At 65.9% G+C, this 18,527-nt stretch overlaps 1 protein-coding gene across 5 annotated transcripts in view; it reads right to left on the bottom strand.

Moving 5' to 3' along the window:
• Positions 1-18,527, bottom strand: part of CROCC2 (ciliary rootlet coiled-coil, rootletin family member 2) — a 73,705-nt gene that overhangs the window by 3,798 nt on the left and 51,380 nt on the right. For 4 of the 5 annotated variants that reach the window (XM_066346542.1, XM_066346544.1, XM_066346545.1 and 1 more), the window contains 5 exons: positions 15,322-15,658; positions 14,931-15,112; positions 14,328-14,448; positions 13,546-13,679; positions 1,638-1,766 (listed from right to left, as the gene is read on the bottom strand). In XM_066346542.1, the coding sequence (XP_066202639.1) occupies positions 1,638-1,766; positions 13,546-13,679; positions 14,328-14,448; positions 14,931-15,112; positions 15,322-15,658 (903 nt within the window). The remainder of the gene's footprint in view (positions 1-1,637; positions 1,767-13,545; positions 13,680-14,327; positions 14,449-14,930; positions 15,113-15,321; positions 15,659-18,527) is intronic. The other variant, XM_066346546.1, reaches the window with a different exon arrangement.

Genomic DNA, 18,527 nt, shown 5'->3' with positions numbered 1-18,527 from the left:
ACAGCAGCCCCGGTCAGTCCTCCGTTCAGGGCCTGGGCCTCATGGAGGAGCAGCCTGCTAGGGGCGGGGCCCCGGGGTCAGCGGTCAGAGCGTGACCAACGCAGGACCGCGAAGAACGGAGCCCCCTCTGCCGAGAAAGGAAGTCCTGTTTCTTTAAAACCCCACTGACAGTTCTGGCAGAGCCTGCAGGCAGGGAGAAGCGAGTCCAAAACAAACAAACACCACAGCCGGCTTCCCCCTGAGACACCAATAAAGGGTTTATGGGTTTGCGGCCCTCACAGCTGACCTGGAACTCATTAGCTGTTCCTCCCCTCCCCCCAGGCCGGGCAGTGCCATGGCCCCTGAGCCTCGGCCCCCGCCCCCCGGGAGTGGCCATGCAGGATCGTGAGGACCGGAATGACCCAGCTGGCCGACCCTCCGGCCTGGGAGGGCAGGTCGCCCTGCGTGGATGTGCTGGCCAGTGTGGCTGTCTGGGGCTGTCCTGACCTGCGGTGTCTCTGTGTCCCCATCCACACTCCCATCCTGTCCCCGCCCCCCTGGGGTCTCTGTCCCCCGCTGACTTGGCCACTCCCTTCTGGAAAACCTTCCTGTCCCTGAGTCCGCCTCAGCTGGATGTCATGTGCCTGGTGGCCGGGGTCGGCCTGGGACGGGAGACAGAGCCTGTCCTGGAGGCGCCAGGCCCAGCGGTCCCCTCGCCAGGGGCCTCGCCGCTCCTTTGGGGCATGTGAGGTCAGTGTGCACACAGCCGTCACCCCCACCCTGTCCCCTCCATGGACACCCCAGCTGCTCCTGGTTCAGCCTCTGCTCCTGACACACAGGTCACCCTCCTTCCTGCCCCCAGGGGGTGGCAGCCTCCACCCTGACTGCTTCACCCTCCCGGGACCTTCCTCCTTCAGAATCTGAGAGCCCTGGGCCCCTGTCCCCTTGTGCCTCATTCTACCAGCCAGTGAGGCCGAGCCTGGCCCCTGTGGTCCCCCGAGACACACTGCCCAGACCAGACAAGCGTGCCCAGGGGGAGGCCAGTCTCGGGAGCAGGTGACACGGTGACAAGCCAGGGAGCCGCTGGACCCGAGGTGCCCTGCAAAGTCTGCCGGGTGCCACTTAACACAGCTGCGAGTGACGGACACCTGGTCCCCTCGACACAGGGGAAGCCGGGGTGGGCCGCCCCGCCCACAGCCTGCCCAGGGCCAGCGCCGCAGGGGGGACCCAGCAGCTGTTCCCGCACTCCGCTCGGCTCCCTGCACTGGGGGGACAGGCAGTGACCCCTGTGCCCAGCCGCGGCCCAGGCGTGCTCACAGAGGCTCTTGTCGCGACCGGCCAGGAACCCCTGCGGGGGACCCCGAACCCCTCTCCAGGGACCACCCATCAGAGCCCGAACCTGTGCCTGGCGTGCCTGCAGAGCCATGAGGCCCCCTTGCAGGCAGGGCCCTCGGGGTGCAGGGAGGCTGTGTCCCCGCGGCTGGCCCCCTGCGCTGCTGCCACCTGAGCACCGGGCAGGGAGAGGCCGCGTGGGCTGGGTCCCTGGGTCACGGGAGCAGGGGACCCCTTCGGACTCCCGGTCAGTCAGCTGGGCACCGGCTAGTGTCTGAGCACCTGGGCTACGCTCACACCCAGGGGCTGGCTCTCCGGGGCCTCACCTGCCGCGGGGACCCCCGTGCTCTGCCCCTCTCCTGGCTCCGGCGCTCCGGGCTGGCGACCTGCTCCTCCAGCCGCCGTCCGTGCCTCCGGCTCTCGTCCAGGGCCCGGCGCAGTGTGTCCAGCTGACCCTGGGGAGGGAGTCACAGTGTCCGCCTAGGCCCTGCCGCAGGTGGGTGAGATGTGAGGAGGCGAGAACGCTCCCCTCCCCGTGGGGCAGTCTGCGACGCAGCCTCGGGGCCTGGACAGGAGGCCCCGGGCGGGAAAAGGCTGAGCCTGGCAGGTTCTGTGCTGCGGCCAGAGTGGCCCTGGAGGCACGTCCGGGAGGACCTCCCCTGCTTCCGGCCTTGGAATGAACCACCCCAGGCTCACCCACCACGGGCCCCCCACCCCCCCGCCTCCGGACCCTGCCTCGCTGCCCAAGCCGGACACCCGCCCGGGGCCCTGCTCAGACCTGCAGCCTCACTGCCCAGGCCGGACGCCCGCCCGGGGCCCTGCTCAGACCTGCAGCCTCACTGCCCAAGCCGGACACCCGCCCGGGGCCCTGCTCAGACCTGCAGCCTCACTGCCCAGGCCGGACGCCCGCCCGGGGCCCTGCTCAGACCTGCAGCCTCACTGCCCAAGCCGGACGCCCGCCCGGGGCCCTGCTCAGACCTGCAGCCTCACTGCCCAGGCCGGACGCCCGCCCGGGGCCCTGCTCAGACCTGCAGCCTCACTGCCCAGGCCGGACGCCTGCCCGGGGCCCTGCTCAGACCTGCAGCCTCACTGCCCAGGCCGGACGCCTGCCCGGGGCCCTGCAGCCTCACTGCCCAGGCCGGACGCCCGCCCAGGGCCCTGCTCGGACCTGCAGCCTCACTGCCCAGGCCGGACGCCTGCCCAGGGCCCTGCTCGGACCTGCAGCCTCACTGCCCAGGCCGGACGCCCGCCCGGGGCCCTGCAGCCTCACTGCCCAAGCCGGACGCCTGCCTGGGGCCCTGCAGCCTCACTGCCCAGGCCGGACGCCTGCCCGGGGCCCTGCAGCCTCACTGCCCAGGCCGGACGCCTGCCCGGGGCCCACACTGACATCACCCAGCCTGGCCGTCTCCCCTGTGACAGCAGCCCTGCCCTCGTCACCCCTCCGCTCTGAGCCCTCACAAGGAGGACAGTGCCTGTCAGGCCCCCTGGGCCCCAAGCCGGCCCACTGTGGGGCCCGAGACCTCACGTGAGTCCTGCGTGGAATGCATAGTGGGAAGCTCGCGGCAGCCTGTGACCCGGAGTGGCCTCGTGACGTCGGCCGGCCTCAGCGTTTGAACCCTCCCACGTGCCCCGTGGATTCGAGGGGGGAGGAAAAGGCTGTGACGTGGGGCCCAGCGCCCGGAGGGGCCGTGTGGCGGATGAGGACTCCCGGGTATGGACCCACGCACCCAGAGGGGAGCATGTTTGGGGGTGAAGTTTCCAGGTTCAGTCTTGGGGGGGATACCAGGAGTCTCTAGCCGGGGGGACATGGTTGCAGAACCAGGTGGCTCTGGAGACCAGAGGAGAGAGGGCGCCCTGGTGAGAAGTGAGAAGGGAGAGAGGGGTCCCAGGCACGTGGATGTCAGGGCAAGGAGAAGCAGAGGTGGCCACTCAGGGAGGACCAGAGGGCCGGCGGGAATAGGGAGGGAGGGGCCAGCTTCTTTGTGAAGTGCCTCAAGTGGCCAGGGAGACATTGACCTAAAAAGGACCATTGGGGTGGAGACAAACATTGCTGGTGGCCTTGTCACATGTGTGCGTGTGTGTGTGTGTGTGTGCACGTGTGTGTGTGCACATGTGTGTGTGTGCGCATGTGTGTGCGTGCACATGTGTGCGTGTGTGTGTGCACGTGTGTGTGCACGTGTGTGTGCACATGTGTGTGTGTGCACGTGTGTGTGCGTGTGTGTGCGTGTGTGTGTGTGTGTGCACATGTGTGTGTGCGTGTGTGTGTGTGTGTGCGTGTGTGTGTGTGTGTGGCGGGGGCTGAGGGTGTGGGGGAGGCGGAGGCGCAGACCCCCCTGAAGCCTGGCTGCTGGGGGAAGGGAGACAGGGCCAGCTGAGGGGTTGTGGGGTGTGGGGGCCAGAAGGGAGACTGGGCACTGAGCCAGCAGGGGGAGCCTCACGGTGCAGGGACCCCAGTGACCCAGGCATGGGGAGCCTCACGGTGCAGGGACCCCAGTGACCCGGGCAGGGGGAGCCTCACGGTGCAGGGACCCCAGTGACCCGGGCAGGGGGAGCCTCACGGTGCAGGGACCCCAGTGACCCGGGCAGGGGGAGCCTCACGGTGCAGGGACCCCAATGACCCAGGCAGGGGGAGCCTCACGGTGCGGGGACCCCAATGACCCAGGCAGGAGGAGCCTCACGGTGCAGGGACCCCAGTGACCCGGGCAGGAGGAGGCTCGCAGTGCAGGGACCCCAGTGACCCGGGCAGGGGGAGCCTCACGGTGCAGGGACCCCAATGACCCGGGCAGGGGGAGCCTCACGGTGCAGGGACCCCAGTGACCCAGGCAGGGGGAGCCTCACGGTGCAGGGACCCCAATGACCCGGGCAGGGGAAGCCTCACAGTGCAGGGACCCCAATGACCCAGGCAGGGGGAGCCTCACGGTGCAGGGACCCCAATGACCCAGGCAGGGGGAGCCTCACGGTGCAGGGACCCCAGTGACCCAGGCAGGGGGAGCCTCACAGTGCAGGGACCCCAATGAACCAGGCAGGGGGAGCCTCACAGTGCAGGGACCCCAATGACCCAGGCAGGGGAAGCCTCACGGTGCAGGGACCCCAATGACCCAGGCAGGGGAGCCTCACGGTGCAGGGACCCCAATGACCCAGGCAGGGGAAGCCTCGCGGTGCAGGGACCCCAGTGACCCAGGCAGGGGGAGCCTCACGGTGCAGGGACCCCAATGACCCAGGCAGGAGGAGCCTCACGGTGCAGGGACCCCAGTGACCCAGGCAGGGGGAGCCTCACGGTGCAGGGACCCCAATGACCCAGGCAGGGGGAGCCTCACGGTGCAGGGACCCCAATGACCCAGGCAGGGGGAGCCTCACGGTGCAGGGACCCCAATGACCCGGGCAGGGGGAGCCTCACGGTGCAGGGACCCCAATGACCCAGGCAGGGGGAGCCTCACAGTGCAGGGACACCAGTGACCCGGGCAGGAGGAGGCTCGCAGTGCAGGGACCCCAGTGACCCGGGCAGGGGGAGCCTCACGGTGCGGGGACCCCAATGACCCAGGCAGGGGGAGCCTCACGGTGCGGGGACCCCAATGACCCAGGCAGGGGGAGCCTCACGGTGCAGGGACCCCAATGACCCAGGCAGGGGAAGCCTCGCGGTGCAGGGACCCCAGTGACCCAGGCAGGGGGAGCTTCACAGTGCAGGGACCCCAGTGACCCAGGCAGGTGCCCGCCCGCAGCTCACAGGCCCCAGGCTCAGCACACACGCCTCCTCCACAGTGACCACTGCTGTCGTGTCCTGGGTGCTGTGTCTGGGAGGCTGTCTGTCCACTCTCTCACTGTAGCCTCAGCAAATGCTGGAGCAGACGTTGGCCTATGCAGGAGGGCTCCTCGGAGGAGGTGGGGAACGACTCTGCACACGCGTTTTTGGCTGACAGGGGTCCTTTGAAAGGGACAGGGAGGGGGGCAGTGCTTGTCCCCAAAACTGTGATGTCCCACCCTCTCTTGCCATTTGTAAAATGACAGTTTCCTGTTTGTATACTTCCCCCAACAGAAAGTCAGAGGTTTCCTCCCAATGCGGCTCAAGTACTCCGTGGTGTTGTGACGAGGCCCAGACCTCCTGTGTGAAGCAGCAGGCTCCTCTCACAGGGACTCGGCGTCCGTGGAATTCAAATTCACCGTAACGTGGAACGGGGCGCCCCTGGGACAACACCCTACGTGCCGCTGAGCGACTCGTCTCCTGTGTCACTCTGGTCCTCAGTCCTGACCCTGTGATGGGGCTGGCTGAGCAAGCCTCACACGAGAGGGTCCTGATCGCCCCCGGACTGCGTGACCCCGGCCGTCTGCCCAGTTTAGAGCGTTGACCCCTGTGGCTCCAACCTGGGAGCCGGGTAGGGAAGAGTGGGACGTGGACCAGCCTCAGTTTCCCCATCTGTCACAGGTGTGATGCAGTCTGACAGGGGTCTTGTCGGGACTCAGAGAAGGAGGGAGGAGGGCTGTGAGAGGCCCCACCCTCTGGGGGCTGCTGTGAGGTGCAGGTCTGGCAGCAGGACGGTGGGAAATGTCTCGTGCTCTAAGAGCAGACGGGGGTCTCAGTGAACAGCCCGCCCCCAGCACCGTGGAGTAGAGTGCACACAGTACCCCCAAGACCGTCCTTTGGGCCCTGGGGTTCAGGCCCTCAGCTTGATACCTTTTCATCCACTGGGTTAGGGCTGGTCCATCCTTTCTTTCTTTTGTATTTTTCTGAAGTGAGAAGCAGGAGACAGAGAGAGACTCCCGCATGCACCCGACCGGGATCCACCCGGCACGCCCACCAGGGGGTGATGCTCTGCCCATCTGGGGCATTGCTCTGTTGCAACCAGGGCCATTCTAGCGCCTGAGGCAGAGGCCATGGAGCCATCCTCAGCGCCCGGGCCAACTTTGCTCCAATGGAGCCTTGGCTGCGGGAAGGGAAGAGAGAGACAGAGAGGAAGGAGAGGGGGAGGGGTGGAGAAGCAGATGGGCGCTTCTCCTGTGTGCCCTGGCCGGGAATTGAACCCGGGACTTCCACGTGCCGGGCTGATGCTCTACCACTGAGCCAACCGACCAGGGCCTGACGGGTCCATTCTTTCATGAGCTGGTTCCACCCTCCAGGCAGTCTCAGGACACAACAAGCCCTTACTCTGCACAGTGGGACTCGGTGGCCCAGGTAGGAGCCTATGGTCGGAGCTGGTTAGAGATGGCCGAACACCTCTGGGCCCCGCCCCATCCTGCCGGTCTCTCTGTCCGGCCTGCGTGAGCCCTCCTGCCGTGACCGCGCCAACGTTCGGTCAGTTATCATCACCCGTTCTTCCCTGTCCCCTCGGAGATCAGCTCGTCCAGTGTCCCTCCAAACATACTGCAAACAACTGGACCGAACCAAGACCGAGGAAGCAAAAAGCTACCGGTCAACAGACGACGCTCGGGGAGCGCGGACGCAGCTCCGTCCAGAAACGGATCCAGGAGCCCACGCGGTCTGAGCCGCGCCCTCGAGACTGGACGTCACGACAGGAAGTGGCCCGAACATGAAGTGATTCTTCAGAAACAAAACGACGACGAACCCGCGGATTAAAGAAGAAATGAAAATGAAAAATTCCCAGAAGATGGGCGAACAGGAAAAAAAGCCATGGGTCCCACAGCACACGCAATCAGGGAAGCCTCCATGACACGGAACACGCTTACCAGGGAAAGAGAAAGTCGGAACATAAACACGCCCCTTCTTCAATGGTGGCCATCGGGAGAGTGACCACAACCGAGAGAGGGCGTCAGGAAAGCTGAGAGCCGAACGGTGCACACACGAGACAAAGAGGAGAGACAGAGGCTGACCCTTCGGAAAGGCCAGAGGAAGAGGCGAGCTGTTGGCAAGCTGGGTCGGGAGAAACGAGCAGAAAACCTCCCGCACCCAGGAGGCAGGCGCAGGTCGAACTGCAGGTAGAACCACCCACCCACCGAGGATGGCGACCACGTGTGCACTTAGAGGTACTGGGCGCCAGCCGGCCGAGTGACAGAGACGGACCCAGGAAGGGGCGGGGAATTGGACAGCCCCGGAGGCAGAACACACAGAAGGGGGAAGAAGCCGAGACTCCCCCAAGAGGCCGGGCTTTGCAGGTAAATTCAACCTAACCTTTAAAAAAGCTTAACTCGGAAGCTGCCGCATTTCCCCGCGTAGAAAATGCACCTTCATTTTGGGGCCCGAAATTTGAAAAAAAAAAAAAAAAAAAAAAGGATAAAAGGATTACATCAAGTGACTGAACTCAAGTTTTATTCATCATAAAATTCATACCGCTCCTCATCACTGTCAAAACTCCCATCCATGAGCTTGTCCTCGTCTGTGTCTGATGACGAATCCCGGTCTTCATCTATTGCCTCGTCCTCAGTTCCATCTGTGGCGTTTGAAATGCCACAACCGCTGTATAACACACACCTGGCCTTTTAGACCCCGCATTTTTCAGAAAAATGTGCGTCTGATACATGGGGGAATGCGGTACTTGGGTTATTCTAGGTGATTAAAAAAAAACACAAAAAACGAACAAAGCTGGAAAGCTCACCCGTTCCCTTCATGAGGAGGGGCTAATCCTCGCACTGAACAAGCCCATCGAGACACCCCACTAACGAAACGGACACCAACAGTCTGGACAGAACGTGAGGAGTCTGCTCTGTGACCCCAGCCGACGGACCTGTGCCCGGCAGGAAGGCCGAGGGCTCCCGGCTTTGCTTCTGGACCCAGCACGGAGCTCAGGTCGGGCCCAGGGGACCCTCTCAGGGGAGGCGGGGTGTGCGAGGGGTTCTGGCGCGGGCACGTGAGAGCCGGTGGGGTCGGGCGTGGCACGCTGGTGCCAGGAGGCCGCCGTGACCCAGAGCCAGCGAGGCTGAGACCTGGCTCCGACACAGGGTCACGTGGGGTCGGTGACGTGGGCTGTGCCCCCCCCCGGGGGGGGGCAGGCGTGCGTCCTCACACCCTGGCCCAGTGAGTGAATCCCCAGGGTAGCCCTGGAAACGAGAGGGATTTGCTCCCAAACAAGAATCTTACTGTTTGCACAGCACGGCCTACCATTTAATTAGAAAAATATGTTTTTAATTAAAGTTTCTCTTGACAAACACGCCAGCTTATGTGGAAGGGAGAAAATCCCGGCCCCACGGACGGATGTGCAGGCCTTGCCCGGGCTCACCCAGTGAGGGCCCTGGTGCCCGGCCTCGCCGTTTGGCTGAAGGGCCCGTGGCTGCCCGTGGCTTTGGCAAGTCTCAGTACCCCCCCCCCCCCCGCGGTGGCCCACAGTTTACAGAATTTGGAAAAGCTCTCCTTGGCGCTGGAGACCGGAACTTCCACCAGCCAGAAAATGGGAGAAATGGTGACTGCCAGAATCCTGGGATGATTTGACGCAATATTGATGGGTTTTAGTCCACATGCTTCACTAAAAGATGGAGTACATTCTTGATCAAGCAGAAAAATTAACATGGGCACAGACGATCTAAACCAGTGGTTCCCAACCTTTTTTGGGCCACGGACCGGTTTAACGTCAGAAAATATTTTCACGGACCGGCCTTTAGGGTGGGACAGATAAATGTATCACGTGACCGAGACAAGCGTCAAGAGTGAGTCTTAGACGGATGTAACAGAGGGAATCTGGTCATTTTTAAAAAATAAAACATCATTCAGACTTAAATATAAATAAAACGGAAATAATGTGAGTTATTTATTCTTTCTCTGCGGACCAGTACCAAATGGCCCACGGACCGGGACCGGTCCACGGCCCGGGAGTTGGGGACCACTGATCTAAATAACACCCAGAAGAGACCATGGCACCCATGAGTGGAGACCCCGGGTGGGAGCCCTGCTGTCCCCCTGTCCCCCTGGCTCAGAGGACCAGGGCTGGGGGGGCCGCTGGACGTGGAGAGGGAGGGCTCCGGGGATAAGGGTCACGATGCGTGAGGAACAAGAAGGCCCCCCGTCACCACAGCTGGTCCCCAGAGCAGGGTCCTCGTCAACCCCATTCTTGGAACAGAAAACTCTAGTGAGGGCTCAGGGCTGCTTTTGCCATGGCCTCCACGGCCCCCACGGCCCCCACGGCCCCACGGCCCCACGGCCCCCACGGCCCCCACGGCCCCCACGGCCCCACGGCCCCCACGGCCCCCACGGCCCCACGGCCCCCACGGCCCCCACAGCCCCATGCCCCCCACACCCCCCACGGCCCCCACGGCCCCCACGGCCCCCACGGCCCCCACGGCCCCACGGCCCCCATGGCCCCCACGGCCCCACGGCCCCCACGGCCCCCACGGCCCCCACGGCCCCACAGCCCCCACGGCCCCCACGGCCCCACGGCCCCACAGCCCCCACGGCCCCATGGCCCCACGGCCCCACAGCCCCCACGGCCCCCACGGCCCCCACGGCCCCCACAGCCCCACAGCCCCCATGGCCCCCACGGCCCCGAGGGCTCCCCCTTGGAACCTTTCTCTCTGCCTTTCATTTGGGCCTGAAATGCCTGGACAGGGTCCCATGAAGTCCCCAGGGCCGGGCGGGGCGGGGGTGGGGTTCTCTGCACTCCCAACTTTGAGCCAGACCACACTCCCTTCTTTACAGACGTCACGAGGGACAAAGCCGTGGATTGCGGCTCAGGAGACAAAGTCAATCTGAGGACTCAGACCTGAGCGTCGCGAAGGAGAAGAACAGAGTGACCACCAGGAAGAGGGAATCTGTGTCAGAAAAGGGTCGTGGACGCTCTCAGGAGACGGTCCGGGAGAGAGCCATCGAGGCAAACACACCGGCGCGCAGACTGGGCAGCTAAACCGCACGGACTCCCCAGACTCTGCCGAGAGCCGGGAAGGCGCAGGTCAAGGTCAGCAAGGAGGCCGGGCCCAGAGAGCAGTGCTGGGGGCGGACACTTCAGGACCGAGGCGCAGGGACGCGTGGGGGGAGGCGTTCTCCCGAGTGAGAAGAACCTGTAGGAACTGAGACAGATTTCCGGGTGGGCTCGCCGAGTTCAGGCACTGACAACCGAGGGAACCACACGCGTCAACGTGTTGACGACGTTCTGGAATTTCAGAGACAACATGAGCGTTTGTTCCGGCTTCCACTTCCCGTAACAGACGAGACACCCTCACGTGTCGAATCCAACCTGACTGAGGTCCCGCGGGCAAACAAACGGCCTGAAATCTCAGGAAAAACGGGCCCCTCCTGGAAAGACGGGAGGAGAACCTGGGACACCTGTGTGCTCACGGATTCAGGTGACATGCGCAACAAGTCACTGAAGCCGGGTGTGGCCGGCAGTGACCCATGGCCCTGAGCTTTGACCCTGGTGTCCTCCTGTGATTATGTTGGATTACTCGGTGAAAGGATTTGGAGATGTAAGGAAGGTTAGTAATTCACCAGTGGGAGACCCTCCGGGGGGGCCTAGTAGCCCCCGAGGTCTGGGCTGCAGGGCTCCGAGTGAGGGTCCACGAGGGAACCCCCCCCCCACTGGGATCTGGGAGAAGCCTTCAGAAGCTGCTCCGTCCTCAGCCGACCACTGGGAAACGGGACCTTGGTCCCCTCAGCCACAGGGAACCGGACCTGCCACACCTAGAGCCAGCTGCAAGGGGCCTCTTCCGGCCTCCGGTGAGGACGTGGCCTGGCCCACCCGAGGGACAGACCTGGGAGAGAGCCAGCCACCCCCGTGGGCCTGCGGCCGGCCGGACTGGAACCTAACAGACGGGGTTTCTTCGGCCTCTGCGATTGGGAAGCAGTGCGTCCCGTGTGGGCTGCCGTGGATTGGGAAGCAGTGCGTCCCGTGTGGGCTGCCGTGGATTGGGAAGCAGTGCGTCCCGTGTGGGCTGCCGTGGGGTTAAAGACCCGGCTCTGCAGACACCAGGGGCGTCAGGCTCGGGGCCAGGCTCACCCGGACCCCAGCGGGCACTTGGCAGAAAGAGAGGGGCAGGCAGGTCTTGGGGCAGGGGGATCCCCCCGGGGCACAGGGGCAGAGCCCCCTGCAGCCAGGGGGAGGCTGGGATGCAGGAAGGGGTCCCAGCTGCCCTCGGTGCCCCCCCCAGCACACTTAGCGCCATAACACCCCCCACCCCTGTCCCCAAGGCCGGGGAGAAGGGACGAGGCTGGGATGAGGGCCCCAGAGGGGAGGGGCGGGGAGGGCAGAGCGGACCACCTGCGGTCAAGGTCACAACGAAGGTCACAAGGGAGACTTACAGGCGGAGAGCATCCTGCCAGCGAAGAAAAGCAGGGCGGACGCGCCCCCCGGAGCCTGGGAGCCGGGCAGGTTCCCCAGGAAAGGCGGAGACCTCGGGACTGAGGCCGAAGGCAGGCGGGCGGGCGGGAGGCGGGCGACGCTGGACAGCGAAGGGGCAGGAGTGCTGCCCGCGGGGGTGGGGTGGGGGGATTCGGGACAGACGGCAGTCCTGCGGTAGCGAGGCCCCCAGACCTGGGAGAGCTCGAGCCACGAAGAGCTGAACCCCGGAGACCGAGCGTGGCACCCACAAGTCAGAGACCCTTGGGAGTGAAGGCCCCGCGGCCAAGAGAAGGAATCCCAGCGGGAAGACTCAGCTCCCGCTCTGGGCGTGGACCAGCTCAGCGGACGGACCCAATGCGGGCAACCGAATTACTGCACCGTGTGTGCAAAGGCTGAGTTAACAGGCATAGTTCAACTTTATTTCCAGCTGTGCGAGGAGCGCATACATGTGAGCATACATGTGAGCATACGTGTGAGCATAATGTGTAACATGGACCACGGCCCCATCCCGCCTGCCCTGGTGTCTGACCTCCACACCTCATGAGTCCTGCCATTGCCCAGCTGAGCACCTGAACCCTGGGACTGACCCCCTCACACACACACACACACATTCACACACACACGCACACTCACACACACACTCACACTCGCACACACACTCACACTCGCACACACGCACATGCTCACATACACACACTCACATACACACATTCACACACTCACACACACGCACACTCACACACACACTCACACAAACACACACACATTCACACACTCACACTTACACATACACACTCACATGCACACTCGCACACTCACACGCACACACACACGCACACACACGCACACAAACACACACTCACACACACATGCACACAAACACACACACTCACACTCACACACAGACACACACACACTCACACACACACACTCACACAAATTCACACACTCACACACACACACATTCACACACTCGCACATGTGCACACACACTCACACACTCACACACACACACACACACTCAGACACACACACATTCACACACTCACACATACACACACACTCACACATACACACACACACACACATTCACACACTCACACATACACATACACACACACTCACACACACACACATGCACACTCCTAGCCAGAAAGCCGGTCACTCCGGCTGGAGGGGATCTTGAAACAGGATTTACCTTTTGTCTCACAATCTCTTTGGGGCTGAGCTCCCCCCCCTGCAAGGCTGTCCCTCTGCTTCCTCCCTCACCTGGGGGGCCTCCCCACAGGCCACTCGGAGAGGAGTGACTTGTACTCCGGGGGCTGAGCCAGTGTTCTGCCCGTGTCCTGCTCCATCCCCTCTGCTCTGCTGCCGGCATCGGCCTCGCCTTCCCAGTGTGGGCCCGAGACCTTGGGGCCAGGGCCTCGCAAGGGCCAGTGCTCCCCCCACCTACAGCACGCTGCTCTCCACACCCCCAGGTCCTCAAGGAGCTCAGCTTTCCAGGCCTGGGCTGGGCTGTGAGGGGGAGGCCCGGGCCAGCCCTCGTCACCTAGGCTGGCCCCTCTCCGGGCCTGGGTTCCTCTCCTGGAAACTGCAGACCCCAAGCCACCCTGACATGACAGCACAGAGCCCCACTGGGGACATTCGCTGAGGCCACCTGTGTCGCCTCCTTCTGCACGTGAGCGACGTGGGATAAACCGTGGCTCCGCAGGAGTGCAGACCTGATCCTGCAGGGAGCCCCGAGGCTGGGCTGCCCAGTGCTTGCGGTGTGGCCACAGAGAGAGGCCGGGCGTCTGCCCCTTGCTAGCCCTGCCCCCCAGGCCCAGTCACTCTCTGCCCAGGACTCAGTTTCCCCAGTCTGTAAAGTCAGGGCTAAGACCACCTCAAAGGCAGCTCTGCACAGATGGCCCCGCTGAGCTCTGTGGGGACCCAGTGCCCCTCGAGGCCACCTGCCCGCAGGGACCTGAGACCTCCCTTCAAGAACAGCGCCCCCCACCCTGCCCTGGGTGTGTGGGGTCCCCACCTGGAGCCGCCTCTTCTCCTGGCTTGCAGCCCGCGCTCCAGCCAGGTGCTCCGCCTCCAGCTTCCGAAGCGCCTCCTCCTGCAGGGCCCTGGTGGCCCGCGCGCTGCCCGCCTCCCCCTCCGCCCTGCGCCAGCCTGCAGGGCAAGCAGGCGGCTCGCCTTGGCTCCCGAGTCTCAGGCTGCGGCACAGGCCGGGAGACTGAGGCTCGGGGAGTTTAAGTGACTGGTGCCTCTGACAGCAATCTGCTCCTGCCGTCCTCCAAGCTCAAGGTCTCCGGGGCGGGGCGGGAGTCCCGGTCCTCCACGAGACCCTGGGCCCTCCCCTGCCCACCCTTCTCTCCGGCCTTCTGTTCTGCCAGACATTCAGGCCCTGGGTCCAGCTTCCTGGGTGCCCCTCTCATGGGGACAGGGGGCAGAAATGCAGTGGGGTGGCCAGCAGGCTAAGGAGCAGTTCTGAGGTGACATGAGACGACCCTATGGGGGCGTGGGCCTTGTGACTGGGCAGAAGGCACGGCTCAGGCAAAGGCCCCGGGGTAGGAAGGCATCAAGGGCCGGCACCGCTCAGGCAAAGGCCCCGGGGTAGGAAGAGCAGGAGGCTGGCATGACAGGAGAGCCTCTCATGGTCTCTGGGGACATGCCGCCCGCCACACCCCCCAGTTACAGGGGTGTTGGTGTGGGTGCTGCCCCGTGGCCCACGCTAGAGCCGCTCCCAGGGCTGCACATGGGTGGCCCTGAGTGGGTGTTCTAGGGGAGCCCCAGACGCAAGCAGGGAAGGGAGGTCACCTTCCTCCGCCCGGGCCAGGGCCACCTGCAGCTGCCCCACATGGCTCCGGGCTCGGGCACGCTCACTCTCTGCCTCTCTCAGCCGGCTGCACAGGCTTGCCGCTTGCGAACGCCAGGTGTCCTGGGGAGGGGGCCGAGGGGTCAGGCTACAGGCGGCGGGGTCTGGTGGGCAGCCCGTGGGCACTTGGGACAGGCCTCGGGGAGGGCATGGTGGCCCAGGTCTGGGGTGTGCGGTGTGCAGTGGCAGGTAGTGGCACCTGCCTGCAGGCTCAAGGTGACCTTCAGGAACTGACCCTGGAGCTGCATGGGGCGGCACTGGTGGGAGGGAGGACCCCCCGGCCACAGCGGGTGACAGTCCGTCTTTCCCATAGCCCCTTGCACGTGGCAGTTCGGAAGGGACACCTGACCACGGGCAGGCCGCTCTAGGGGAACCCTGGCACAGCAGGACGGGGAGCACATGTGAGCAGTGCTGGGAGCTGGGTCCTGTGTGTGGGGTCACTGGGGACACTCTGCAGGGGCAGGTGGACAGCACAGGGGGTGAGCGGCCCCCCACTGTCTTCCAGAGCCCCAGGGTCAGCCCCCCCCCCCCCGCTGCCCCCTTACCCGCTCCTGCTGGGCCTCCTGCAGCTTCTGCACCAAGTCCCTCAGGGCGTCCCCCACGGAGGCCACATCCTCCCCTGGGCCGCGCTGTCCCAGGACAGGGGGGGGCCGTCTGCACGGTGAGCGGGTCCTGGCTGGGGGGCTGGCACTGCGCCGCCCAGAGCAACCCTGGGAGCCGCCCCGGCCTGTGGAACAGCAGGGCCTGAGGGGCGTGGGGAGGACTCGGTGGCACATGCCAGGGCCCCGTCCTTCCCTCCTCTCTGCTGTCCCCACCAATGGGGAGCCGGGGGGCTGGGGGCGGCGGCAGGTCCAGACCCCCACCGTGAGGAGCCAAAGGCCCAAGGAGGGTGGGGAGCTGGGGAGGAGCCCCCCTGAAGCCACTGAGGACAATAACCTTTGGCTGGGGAGCCAGGCCCCTCGGGGGAGGCAGGGGGGCTTGGTGCCGGGAGCCCCAGCCCACAGCGGAGCGTGGACCACAGCCGGCCCAGCTGGTCCTGGGCCTCCCGCCTGGCGCCCTCCGCCCGGGCCAGCTCCTGCTCCAGGCTGTGGACCCGGCGGCCGGCCCCGTCCAGGCGCGCCCGGAGGCCCTCGGCCGCGTCGCTGGCCCGCTGCAGCTCGGCCCGGAGGGTCTGCTCCGCCCGCCGGCTGGCGTGGAGCCGCTCCTCCAGCTGCTGCTCCCGGGCCTCCCCTCGGGCCTCCGCCTCCACCAGCGTCCGCTGCAGCCTCAGCACCTGTGGCGGGGCCGTGGGGGCCGGGCTGAGGCTGGGCACCAAGGGGCCGCTGAGACTGGCCCTGGGCCTCTGGCCTCAGTCCGTCCTCGGCAGAGCACCGCCGGGACGACCAAGGACAGGGGCCTTCAACTGCTGGTCTGCAGAGTGGTGACCCTCTGCCTGAAATCTCGTGCCAGTCTGTGAAAGGGTTAACCTATCTACATATAACATCAGGGTGGTGACCCTGACCGGTGGTGGCGCCGTGGACAGAGCGTCGACCTGGGATGCTGAGGACCCGGATTTGAAACCCCGAGGTCGCTGGCCTGAGCAAGGGGTCACTGGCTCAGCTGGAGCCCCCCGGGTCAGGGCACATATGAGAAGCCATCAACGAACAACTAAGGTGCCGCAACTACGAGTTGATGCTTCTCATTCTCTCCCTTGCTGTCTTTCTCTCAAAAAAATAAAAATAAAAAACAAGAAAACAGGGTGGTTAACTCTTCATGGACCAGCAGTGAAAAACCACTGAGGACCCGCTCGGTGCCCGCGTGTGCAGTGGGGGCTCCGGAGCCCCGAGGGAGGGGCGCCCAGGACCATGCAGCCCCTCCCGGCAGGCATCAGAAACCCCACTGGAAGCCTCATGAAACCCTGGGCCACCCAGGGCCACGGCCGCAGGCCGCCCCTCCTGTGGCCAGCCCCATGTGTGTCTGACTGCTCACGGTCTGTGTCAGCCAAGGGTGGGACAGTATCCCCCTGAGACCAGGGCTGGGGGACCTGAGGGTGCCCACCACCCACCACAGGCTTCCAAGGGGCCTGCTGCCCACAGTGCACGAGGGAGGCCCTGGGTGGCTCCTTCCAGCTCCCCGGATGAGCCTCCCTGGTTCCCTCTCGCTTTACTCCAGCCCCTGGCAGCCCCCCCCCCCGCGTTGCCCCGGCAACCCCTCTCCTCACCCATCCTCATCCTCACGGGGCCACCGCCCTTCCCTTCCCTGGGTGGGTGGCTCAGCCCAGGTGAGAGGGGCCCTCCCCGCATGTCCTGTCAGGCTGCCTGCCTGCTGCTGCAGACCCCGGCTGGCCGTGGCCTGTGCCCCAGCCCTCCATTCCCAGGAGGCCAGCGAACAGGGCAGTCAACAGCGATGCCTCTGCCCGGGGGGCCCCGCCCACAGCCCCGCCCCCGCTCCAGGCCCTCGGAGTCCTCGCCAGCCTGTAAGCCCTGGGGTCGGGGCCTCTCCCTCCCTGGGTGGCCGCAGCATAAGGACCCCATTCAGGGATGGAGATGAGGGGCTGTGAGGTCACACGTGGGTCACACAGGCTACGGCAGGTGAGCCCACGTTCCTGGGCACAGCGGGCTCTTGATGACGACAGTCACTCTGCGCACAACTCTGGGTCTGAACCCCGGGCCCCCTCCCCCCGCGCACCCCCTCTGTGTGTGGGGTCCCGGGCCACCTGGGTGTGGGCGGCACAGCACAGAACCCGGGGGCGGGGCCTGGGGCTGAACAGAGCGTCTTTCAAGCTGGCGTGGGGGCTGCGTGTGCAGGTGTGGGGTAGGTGTGAGCTCAGAGTCCTGCAGCGCATGCAGAATTGCTCTTCTAGGGGGCCTCCTGCCGCCCCAGGGCTCAGAGCTCTCTTGCCCTGGGTGAGACTCTGTCCTTGACTGAAACGTGGTCATACGGGGGCCAGAGGTTCTGGGCAGCTTCGGGCCTCTGCCCCCTCCTCCGGGGTCCCTCAGGTCTCTGCCCCCTCCTCCTCCGGGTCCCTCGGGCCTCTGCCCCCTCCTCCCCCGGGTCCCTCGGGCCTCTGCCCCCTCCTCCCCCGGGTCCCTCGGGCCTCTGCCTCCTCCTCCCCCGGGTCCCTCGGGCCTCTGCCTCCTCCTCCCCCGGGTCCCTCGGGCCTCTGCCCCCTCCTCCCCCGGGTCCCTCGGGCCTCTTCCCCCTCCTCCCCCGGGTCCCTCGGGCCTCTGCCTCCTCCTCCCCCGGGTCCCTCGGGCCTCTTCCCCCTCCTCCCCCGGGTCCCTCGGGCCTCTGCCCTCTCCTCCCCCAGGGTCCCTCGGGCCTCTTCCCCCTCCTCCCCCGGGTCCCTCGGGCCTCTGCCCTCTCCTCCCCCGGGTCCCTCGGGCCTCTTCCCCCTCCTCCCCCGGGTCCCTCGGGCCTCTGCCCCCTCCCCCAGGGTCCCTCGGGCCTCTGCCCCCTCCCCCTCCGGGGTCCCTCGGGCCTCTGCCCCCTCCCCCTCCGGGGTCCCTCGGGCCTCTGCCCCCTCCCCCCAGGTCCCTCGGGCCTCTGCCCCCTCCCCCTCCGGGGTCCCTCGGGCCTCTGCCCCCTCCCCCGGGTCCCTCGGGCCTCTGCCTCCTCCTCCTCCGGGGTCCCTCGGGCCTCTGCCCCCTCCTCCTCCGGGGTCCCTCGGGCCTCTGCCCCCTCCCCCAGGGTCCCTCGGGCCTCTGCCCCCTCCCCCAGGGTCCCTCGGGCCTCTGCCCCCTCCCCCTCCGGGGTCCCTCGGGCCTCTGCCCCCTCCCCCTCCGGGGTCCCTCGGGCCTCTGCCCCCTCCCCCAGGGTCCCTCGGGCCTCTGCCCCCTCCCCCTCCGGGGTCCCTCGGGCCTCTGCCCCCTCCCCCGGGTCCCTCGGGCCTCTGCCCCCTCCTCCCCCGGGTCCCTCGGGCCTCTGCCCCCTCCTCCCCCGGGTCCCTCGGGCCTCTGCCTCCTCCTCCTCCGGGTCCCTCGGGCCTCTGCCCCCTCCTCCCCCGGGTCCCTCGGGCCTCTGCCCCCTCCTCCCCCGGGTCCCTCGGGCCTCTGCCCCCTCCTCCCCCGGGTCCCTCGGGCCTCTGCCTCCTCCTCCTCCGGGTCCCTCGGGCCTCTGCCCCCTCCCCCAGGGTCCCTCGGGCCTCTGCCCCCTCCCCCTCC

The sequence above is a fragment of the Saccopteryx leptura genome, chromosome 7 (assembly GCF_036850995.1).
Source record: "Saccopteryx leptura isolate mSacLep1 chromosome 7, mSacLep1_pri_phased_curated, whole genome shotgun sequence".
Lineage (NCBI taxonomy): Eukaryota > Metazoa > Chordata > Mammalia > Chiroptera > Emballonuridae > Saccopteryx > Saccopteryx leptura.
This window is presented reverse-complemented; position numbering and strand designations above follow the sequence as displayed.